General features: G+C 66.9%; 3 protein-coding genes across 4 annotated transcripts; 1 reads left to right on the top strand and 2 right to left on the bottom strand.

Moving 5' to 3' along the window:
- Nucleotides 1-193: 193 nt before the first annotated feature.
- On the top strand, nt 194-1,293 carry TCTA (T cell leukemia translocation altered). Its single transcript, XM_086470504.1, has 2 exons — nt 194-543; nt 1,251-1,293. Exons 1-2 carry the CDS (start codon nt 194-196, stop codon nt 1,291-1,293), a joined length of 393 nt encoding a protein of 130 aa, XP_086326630.1.
- Nucleotides 1,294-1,432: 139 nt separating this feature from the next.
- AMT (aminomethyltransferase) lies at nt 1,433-3,536 on the bottom strand. The gene is made up of 8 exons (XM_086470238.1): nt 3,279-3,536; nt 3,115-3,195; nt 2,864-2,995; nt 2,622-2,700; nt 2,302-2,447; nt 2,016-2,196; nt 1,729-1,884; nt 1,433-1,616 (listed from the first exon to the last, which is right to left on the bottom strand). Exons 1-8 carry the CDS (start codon nt 3,534-3,536, stop codon nt 1,438-1,440), a joined length of 1,212 nt encoding a protein of 403 aa, XP_086326364.1. The 3' UTR covers nt 1,433-1,437.
- A 531-nt stretch (nt 3,537-4,067) lies between these two features.
- NICN1 (nicolin 1, tubulin polyglutamylase complex subunit) lies at nt 4,068-7,630 on the bottom strand. Of its 2 annotated transcripts, none has more exons than XM_086470101.1 (6): nt 7,424-7,630; nt 6,812-6,985; nt 6,343-6,459; nt 5,813-5,884; nt 4,375-4,479; nt 4,068-4,210 (listed from the first exon to the last, which is right to left on the bottom strand). In XM_086470101.1, the coding sequence occupies exons 1-6, from the start codon at nt 7,628-7,630 to the stop codon at nt 4,169-4,171; spliced, it is 717 nt and encodes a 238-aa protein (XP_086326227.1). In that variant the 3' UTR covers nt 4,068-4,168. The 2 variants fall into 2 exon arrangements, with proteins under 2 accessions (XP_086326227.1, XP_086326228.1); XM_086470102.1 differs by having other exon boundaries at nt 6,343-6,456; nt 7,460-7,630.
- Nucleotides 7,631-8,948: the final 1,318 nt, after the last annotated feature.

Here is an 8,948-nt window from a genome sequence, read left to right as displayed (position 1 = left end):
CCCCGCCTCCGGGAAGGGCCTATTCCCGAAGGCCTGTCCCCCCGCGCAGGCCCCGCCCCAATTCCCGCCTCCGAGAGGGGCCCATCCTTGAAGGCCCCCCGAGGCTCCGCCCCAAGACAGAGCCTGCCCCCGACTGCCCCGCCCCCCCGCGGAGGCACCGCCTCCGGGAGGCACCGCCCCGGCCGGCGCAGCCATGGCGGCGGCGGGCTGGCAGGTGCCGTGGCGGTCGCTGGGCGCGCTGAGCCGGGAGCTGGCGGCCGAGTGGGCGGCGCAGGACGTGCGGGCCGCGCTGTGCCAGCTGCTGCTGCTCTGGCTGGGCCTCAGTCTGCTGGGCGTCCGCCTGGCCTGGCGCGCCTACGGCGGGGCTGTGGCCGCGCTCTGCTACCGGACGGGCCCCGCCGCCCGCCGGCCCCCCGGCCTCGGCTCCGGCCTGGGCCCCGGCACCGCCTCCGGCCCCGCTCCCGCCCGGCCCCGCGCACACTCCCTCTCCCCCGCCAGCCCGGCCGGACGCAACGGCGCCGCCGAGCGGCACTGCGCGCCCCGGTGAGTCCCGACCGCTACCGGGCCCGCAACCGCTACCCGCCACCGCGGCCTCCCCGCGGCCCTGCCCGGCCCCAGCCATGGCCCGGCCCGGCCCGCGCCCTCCGGCTGCACCCTGGCCCAGTGCCCCCCAGTGAGCGCCCCCTCCAGCCCAGTACGTCCCAGCGAACACCCTCCTGGCTATGTCCCCGGCCCAGCGCCCCCCAGTGAGCGCACCCCCCCCAGCCCAGTACGTCCCAGCGAGCACCCTCCCGGTTGCACTTCCAGACCAGCGCACCTGTGAGCACCTTCCTGGCTGCAGCCCCGGACCAGCACACCCCAGCAAATGCCCCCCCCAGCTGCACCCCTAGACCACTACACCTCAGTGAGTGCCCTCCCATCTGCTCCCAGACCAGTACAGCCCAGTGAGCACCCTCCCAGCTGCACACCCAAACTGAAGCACCCAAGTGAGCGCCCTCCCCCAGCAAACATCCTCCTGGCTGTGCTCCCAGACCAGTACAACCCAGTGAGCACCCTCCCATTCATGCCCCCAAAACAGTGCACCCCAGCAAGTGCCTTCCTAGCTGTGCCCCCAGACCAGCACACCCCACCCAATAAGCGCAGCCCCAGCCCTGCCTGCCTTGCACAGGCAGGCAGGTGCCCTCCCCCCATGCCGGGGTGCTGTGCCGGGGTGCCGTCCCAGCCCTGCTCATGCTGCCCCTCTCTTGCAGGGAGGGCTCGGCGGCAGAGCTGGCGAAAACGCACCGGGAATGAGGAGCACCGGGACCGCTGGGCACTGCCCACACATTAAAGCACTGTGACGCACCCACCGCCCCTTGGTTTGGCACCCGCCACCCTCACCGGAGAGAAGGCCAGGAGAGGAGGGCAGGGACGTTTATTGGGACCGGGGCGCTGGCCTCACTTGGCCATGTAGTACTGGGTGGGCACAAAGGGCATCTTGGTGACGAGGGCCGGATGCTGTTTCTTCCGCACCTCGACGGTGAGCGTGGTGCCGGCCCGGCTGTGTGCTGCCTCCACATAGCCCATGGCGATGTTCTTGCCCAGGGAGGGCGAGGGGCAGCCGCTGGTCACTGTGCCTGGGGAGGCAGGGACATGAGGAGGTGAGGGGGGGATTTCAACTTCAACACCCTCCCCTGCTGTGGGTGCAGTTGGGCCCATGCCTGTGCCAGCTCTGCTGCCACCACCTACCCACAAGCGTGCCCTCGGGGCCCAGAATGGCCATGTGGGGACGAATGGGGGGTCCCACTGACGTCAGCCCCACGCGCTTGTGCTTCGGCTTCTCTTTCACTTGCCTCATGATGATAGCCGCGCCGGGGAAGTCCATGGCTGTACGCCGGCGCTTCCCTGCGGGGCAGAGATGGGAGAGGGTCAGTTATGTCTGCCTGGTCCCCTTGTGCCCTGTTGGGGACATGAGGACATCTCACCCCTCTGCCCACCCCGAGGAGGAGGTGGGGGCAGGCAGGGCCCTGACCTACCCAAGGTCCACAGCAGCCCAGCCTCGGCAGGCGTGGTGGTCTCATCGATGTCATTGCCGTAAAGGCAGAGCCCAGCCTCCAGGCGCAAGCTGTCCCTGGCTGCCAGCCCCGCCAGCCACACCTCGGGAACACCCAGCAGCTGCTCGGCCAGCTCCACCGCCCGCCCCATGGGCACCGAGATCTGTGGGGGGACATGGGCAGGGTCAGCATGGCAGGATCAGCATGGCAAGGCTTCCCCTCCCGTGGTACCGTAGTGTGGAGGGTGCTGGCGCAGCTCCCAGGGTACCTCTACGCCATCCTCGCCAGTGTAGCCACAGCGTGTGACCCGGCAGCCCGGCACACCAAAGACCGTTGTGGTGATGCTGTTCATGAAGGACAGCTTGGCTAGGTCATCCGTCAGCCCCACCTGCAGCACCCGTGCCATGGAGGGACCTGGGGAGGCAGGTGGCTCTGGGGGACAGCAGCGTGCAGGGAAGGGGGGGACACAGGGAGGGCACTGACATCCATTGGGCGAGGACCCGGGGGAGGGTGCAGTCTGGCACGTGCTGAGGGTGAGACCCCTGCATGGTGATGCTCGGTGCCAGCCCACGCGGGGTTCCCTGCTACCTTGCAGAGCCAGCAGTGCGTTGTCCGACACCTCCAGGTGGACGTCACTGCCAGCAGCCTGCAGCTCCACTGCTCTGCCCTGCCAGGGTGACAGCAGGCTGCTAGCATGGGAGCTGAGCTGCTGCCAGCCTCGCATATGGCCGTGACCACTTTGCCCCGCACAGCCACAGACGTCACCAAAAGGTGGGAGGACATTCCCACCGCACATCCCCACCTCCCATGGGGCTCAGGCAGCCCCGTACCCTCATGATGGCCAAGTCCTTGTCGGTGCAGCTGGCGTTGGACACCACGTAGAGGTGATCTTCCGACGTGTTGGTGACGATGAGGTCGTCCACGATGCCACCCCTCTCATTGGTGAGCAGTGTCAGAGTGGCCTGTGGGACATGGCCCTCGGGAGGAGTGTGGGTAGGCTGCCCGTCCCCCCTGTCCCCCCCTGCCCACCCAGGTTGTCTCTGGGGACCTCTGACCCTACTGGACGCCCGGTGCCCCGTACCTGTCCCGGCTTCAGCTCGGCGATGTCCCCCACCACCAGGCTCTCCATGAACCTGACACGGTCCCGGCCGTACACCCGGGTCTGGAAGGGGCCGTGGGGGGTGGGTGTGAGGCGACGCGGGTGCCCCCCGCCGTCTCCAGCCCCGCCCATCCCGCCCCGGCTACCTGCGGCATGTGGGAGACGTCGAAGAGGGAGCAGCAGCGGCGGGTGTGCAGGTGGGACTGGAGGTGGCCCTGCCCGTAGTGAAGCGGCAAGCTCCAGCCGGCGAACGGCACCATCCGCCCACCGCGGGCCCGGTGCAGGGCGTCCAGCGGCGTCCGCTTCAGCGCCCCCTCCGCGACCTCCGCCCCCCCGGCTCCGCTCAGCAGCGCGGAGCCCGGGGAGCGGCGGGGCAGCGCGGCGCGACAGCCCGTCCGCAGCATCTTCCCTCCCTGGCACGGTACGGCCCGGCCCCGGGGCGCCTGGGACATGGAGTCCGTCCGGCCCCCGCCCCGCCCCCACCCCCCGGCACCGCCTCCCCCGCCGCCGGCCCGGGGGGATGCTGGGTGCGGATCCTGCCCGGGCACGGCGACCCTCCACCGCCCCCCGCCCCCAAGAGACAGACAGGCACAGGCAGGACCAAAGTAGCAGCTTTTAGTCGTGACTGAGGCTCTCCCCGCCGCCCCCCGGCACCGCCTCGCCCCCCCACCCCCCCCCTCCAGCGCCCCAGCGCCCCTTTGTCCGCGGGAGCCTCGTCCTGCAGGCAGGGCCAGGAGCCGCTCCCCAGGGCAGAGGAGCGGGGGGGGGGGGGGGGGATGGGGCGGGCTCTGCCCGCGGCAGCGAGCAGCAGCATGGGACGTGCCAAGGACAGAGCCAGGGCGGCTGGAGGGCACGGGCCTGCGAGAGGCTCACGGTGGGCTCCGGGGCAGCAGCGCTGCCCACCACTGCCGGCCAGTGCAGGAGGAGCCGGGGAAGGGGCGCGGGGAGGACCTGGAAGCCCCCCGGGGCTGCAGGAGTCTGCTTGGGCCCCGCGAGTGGAGAGGAGCCAGCTCCCTCCAGCCAGCACTGGCAGGGCTCACGTGTAGGAAAGCAGGTTGATATCGTAGCAGCCGTCCACCTGGAAAACGAGAGCAACTGTTGGTCCCTCCACAGCACCATCGCTCTGCCAGGACAACCCACCCCAAACCCCCACCCCGGCCTGCGGGGAGTAGCCCCTCCGAGAGGGCTCCCCCAGCGATGCGGCGAGGATGGAGGCCCCGTGAGCAGGGTGGCAGGACTCACGTCGAAGCGCCCGATGCGGGCAGCTGCCTGGTGAGCCCGGATCACCTCTGTCAGCACCCACATTTGCTGGACCTCTGTTGACACCTTCTCCGGGTCGGGGAGCTCCTGGAAAGAAGTGGGCACAATGCTGTGGGGTGAGGATGGCCCAGTGGGCTGGATCACCCCAGGCTGGGGCAGCAGTGTGGCCAGATGGCTAAGCCACCTGGGGAGCTGGGCACTATCACGATGGTGCCTGGACTCCCAAACTGATGGTGGTTTCCCAGTGTGGGATGAGCAGGGCCCCACTCTAGGAAAATAGGCAGCTAGGGAAACGGGTGACCCTGACCCCTGCATGCTGTGGTTCCAACACAGCCTGTCTCTGCTGGCAGGGGTCCAGGGTGAGGACAGAAAGCAGATCACTGGCTAATGATTAAAAACCTAATCGCAGGGTCCAGAGTTTCCTAACAGCCTCCCTCCGTGGTGCTCCCTGGGCCTGGTGACAGAAACTCCACTGCAGGTGCCGTTTCCCCCAGGGACCTTTAGCCAGGCGTGACTCACAGGCTCAGCAGCAGCAATCCAGGCTGGGGCGAAGCTCCGCACTGCTTCTCCCCTGCCTGGCCCTGCCCATGGCGCCGAACTGCTGGTGGGTGCCTTGTGGTGATGCTGAGAACAGCCAAGCTCAGAGCAACCCCCAGCAGCTCCCCCCGGACCACCCCTTGCCAAGGGGAACATGATCCAAGCAGTCAGCAAGGGTGTCCTCCCCAGCCTGCCAGAGACCTGGGCATGGACCAGAGCTCCCAGACCTGCCAGGGCCGGCAGAAGCCTCCTTGCCGCCGATGTGGCATAAGCTCCGTAGCACTGAAGACCAGCGGCAGAACCGCCCCGGAGGTGCTGCGCGGCATGGCACCACTCCTGGTGCAGCCAGTGGCTCATTCAGCAGGTTTCCGTGGGTGATCCAGCTGCCCGCCCCTGCCCGGACTTAGCTCACCGAAGGCTGCCGGCCAGGCAGATGTGGCTCGCAAGCTGTAAACATGTGTCGTGATTGTGACCTCCTTCTGCCCACGTGCCGCCCTGGCTGGGCAACGTGCTCCCCAGGGCACACCCTCTGACAAGTGCCGGGGACCAGCCAGGCCACCCCATCCCCATGCGTCCCACCTGCAGGCTGAGCGACGCTGTGCACCCACAGCTCCCACAAGGACGTTCCTGTCCCCAGACTTGAGGGCAGGTAGACTGTCACCTCAAATGGCACATCCCGGTGGAGATATTTTTCTTCCGAACACTGCAAACTACTTCCAGCACAAGGTGAGTTATTTCGGGGCTCCACAGCTATTCCTGGTGGGGGTCTGGAGCCAACTGGGCAGGGATGGGGCCAGCAGCCTCACAAGGGATGCTTGTGCCCACAGCCAGCACCCCATGCAGGTCCCTCCTTCCCGCCGATACCTCAGTGGGGATCACTCACCCTGTGCAGGCTGGCTGGCTGCTCTGGAGGGGTAAGCTGGGAGAGCCAGGAGGGGAAATCCTTCTGGGGGCTCTGAAAGAGATCCAGAGGGTAACACAAGGGTGTCCTCAATCCCACCTCCATCTCTCATACTATGGAGCGTGCTGAGGTTTGGAGCCCACCCGTGTTTATATTGCTATGGGTATAAGTGTCAATTTACCATCATTAAAGGGAAATTTGTGTTTTAAGTGTTTTCTTGCATCCTGTAATTTGTTGCAGCAACCTCCAGCTCCGTGCTGCTGCTCAGGCAAACCAACCACTTCTGAAATGGGCAGGGCTGGGGCTGGCTGGAGCAGTTCCCAGCGCACAAAGGGACCCCAAGTGCCCCAGCAAGGACAAAGGACTTAGACCCACACCCCTGTGTCCTCTGGAGGGAGCCTGAAGCCCCCCGAGCTGTGGGGAGCAATGCCAGGTGCAGGGCTGGGGACGGTGGCCTGTCCTGGACCCTCTGCCTGCACCTGGCAGGGAGGGCAGCACCGGCACCTGCTCACCTTCTGTCCAGGGGGAAAAATCTGCAGCTCCTCGATGGTGAAGTGGAGCCAGATCGGGGAGGGCTGCCGCAGGATGAACCGCACTGCTGTCACCTGGTCCACATCACACAGCATCTGCTGGGGCGAGGGCAGGGGGAGCCATCACCGCAGGGGCTGGCCAGCTGGCGCTGCTCCGGGGCAGCTTTTGCAATTTCCTCCAAAAAAAAGCCCAAGCCACTCCTGATAGAAGGAGCCAGAGGGAAATGTCACCTCACGATGGCTGTCTGGGCAGAGGGGGGCACAGGGTGGACCAGCACAGGGAGCCTTGCTGCTGAGAGGGGCTGGCAGGGGCAGGGGAGGTACCGTGGGGGCAGGCTGTGGGGGCACGGTGGGGTGTCAGCTCAGGGCCCTGGGGACCAAGAGCCGTCGTGGGATGTGGGCAAAGAGGGGTGAGCCCCAGGGGTGCGGGTGACGTCCCGGCCGTGCCGACCTGGTGGCGGTGGAGGGAGAAGTAGTCCTGGGAGCCCTCCTCCGTGTGCGGGCAGGGCATCAGGCGGTAGTCCCGCAGGCAGGTCACCCAGCGGCGGGAGCCGGCGGGGCCGGGCCGCTGCACCCGCACGCTCAGGAAGGCCGTGTAGAAGTTCCTGAAGACGATCTCCTGCACCTGCAGGACCGGCGACCTCAGCCCCCGCACCGGCATCCCTCCCATACTGGGACCGGGACCGGCACACCCACCCCCAGACCGCCACCCGCACCGGCATCCCTCTCCCACATCGGTACCAGCACCGGAATCCCCCCCGCTGCTGGGAGGGGCACCGGCATCCCTCCCTCCCATACCAGGACCCGCGCCGCCCCCGGCATCCCACCCAACACCGGTAGGGGTGCTGCCCCTGGCAATACCTCGGCACAGGCATCTACCCGGTACTGCCCCCAGCACACACCCCCACCCCCCATACTGGGACCGTTGCCGCCCCCGGCGTCCCCCCTCCCGCGCCGGGACCGGCACCGGCATCCCCCACACACACCGGAACCGCTGCCGGCGTCACCCTTGGCACCGCCCAGGGGCCCTCCCCGGTATCCCCATCTCCATACCGCTACCGACCCCGGCACACCCCGCCCCGGGCTGGGCCGCACTCACGTCGGCGGCGGCGCCGCGGGGGAAGCGGAGATCGATGACGGCGACGCCGGGCCGCGCCGGCTCGGTCCCCCCGCCCAGCTGGAGCGCGGCGGCGGGGCGGGGGGCGCAGGGCAGCGGGGAGAGACCCGTCCCCGCAGGCAGCCCCGGCCCTGCCCCTGGCGCTCCCGACATGGCGGCGCAGCTTGGCCACCCCTCCTGGGCGGGGCCGGGTCGCGCGCGGTGGCGTCAAGCGCCGCGCCAAGCGGAAGCTGGATCCCCGCTTCCGCCGCCAGGGGGCGCAGCGCCCCCGCAGCCCCCGCGGCTCTCTCGGCGCACGCTGCGAGCCCGCCCGGTCCCGTCGCCGCGGCGGTGGCAGAGACAGGGCTGTAGTAAAGCACACGGTTTATTGACTCGATGCGTTTTTTTTACACAACGCGGAAACAGCTCCCGCGACGCCGAAATCCGAGCGGGGGGCGGGGGGGGGGAGGCGGCGAGTGCTCACCGTCACCTGCGGCCCCTCGCTTCCCTCACGGCCAGCACGGAGGGGCCCGGGGAGAGCCCACCCGCCGCCTCCCCGCAAGTAGAGGCAGGGCCAGGGCCCTCGCCCACTCAGCCGCTCGCCGTGCCGCGGCAGCGCGCCCTCCCCTGAGGGAAGGGGCGGGTATGGCTTCGCGTGCGCTGGGAACCCCCCGCGGCATGGGGGTCTTCTCCTCCCTCCCACGCGTGCCCCGAAGAACGCTCAGGGAAAACACAAGGTAAATCCATGCTTTAAATGACAGAGTGCAAAGGAGAGAAAAATAACAGCTATAACGTGAAGGAAGAGGCAGCGGAGGGCCGGGGGTCACCCCGCGGCTCAGACAGGCTCGGCCGCCCAGGGCAGTAGGTCCCCGGGAGCTGGCACGAGGAAGCTAAGCTCGTACAAACTGCTGGCAGCGGTACACTGGTTTTTAAGTCTTTTTTTTTAATAAAACAATGGGAGGCTGTATCAAAATTTAGTAAAAAATTAGATTTGAGAGTTCAACGGATTTTTTTTTTTTTACTATCAGCTATTCCTGGCGCTTTTTTTTTTTTTTCTCTTTTTTTTTTTTTTTTTTTTTTTTAAACTTATCTTTTCCAAAAGCATCCGGGCATGGAGCAGCCGGGAGGAGGCGTACGGCCCGGAGCCGGGGAGCCCATTCCAGCACTGCTCTCAAGGAGGAGCTGAGATGAAGAGAGGGACACTACGCTAGGAGAAAACACCCCACTGTTGCCAAAACACGTCGCAGGGAGGGGGGTTTTGCTTCAAAAAGACCACCCCAACCCTGGCGCTCACTGGGCAGTGGAGAAGCTGTTGCAGCGTGGGGCCTGGCTTGTCCCTCCCACAAGCCCCTCGGCACAGTGCTGCACCCTGAGGTGCGGGCAGCTGACTCTGCACTTACCCATAGGTACCCGAAGCCAGTCTGACTCAACTGATGACTCTTTTATGATGCGTGAGAAAAATAGGAGTTCTTTGATTAAAAAAAAAAAAAAA

This window comes from Leptosomus discolor, chromosome 9 (assembly GCF_034619465.1).
Source record: "Leptosomus discolor isolate bLepDis1 chromosome 9, bLepDis1.hap2, whole genome shotgun sequence".
Taxonomy (NCBI): domain Eukaryota; kingdom Metazoa; phylum Chordata; class Aves; order Leptosomiformes; family Leptosomidae; genus Leptosomus; species Leptosomus discolor.
Note: the sequence above shows the minus strand (reverse complement) of the source record. Positions and strands in the feature narration are given on the sequence as shown.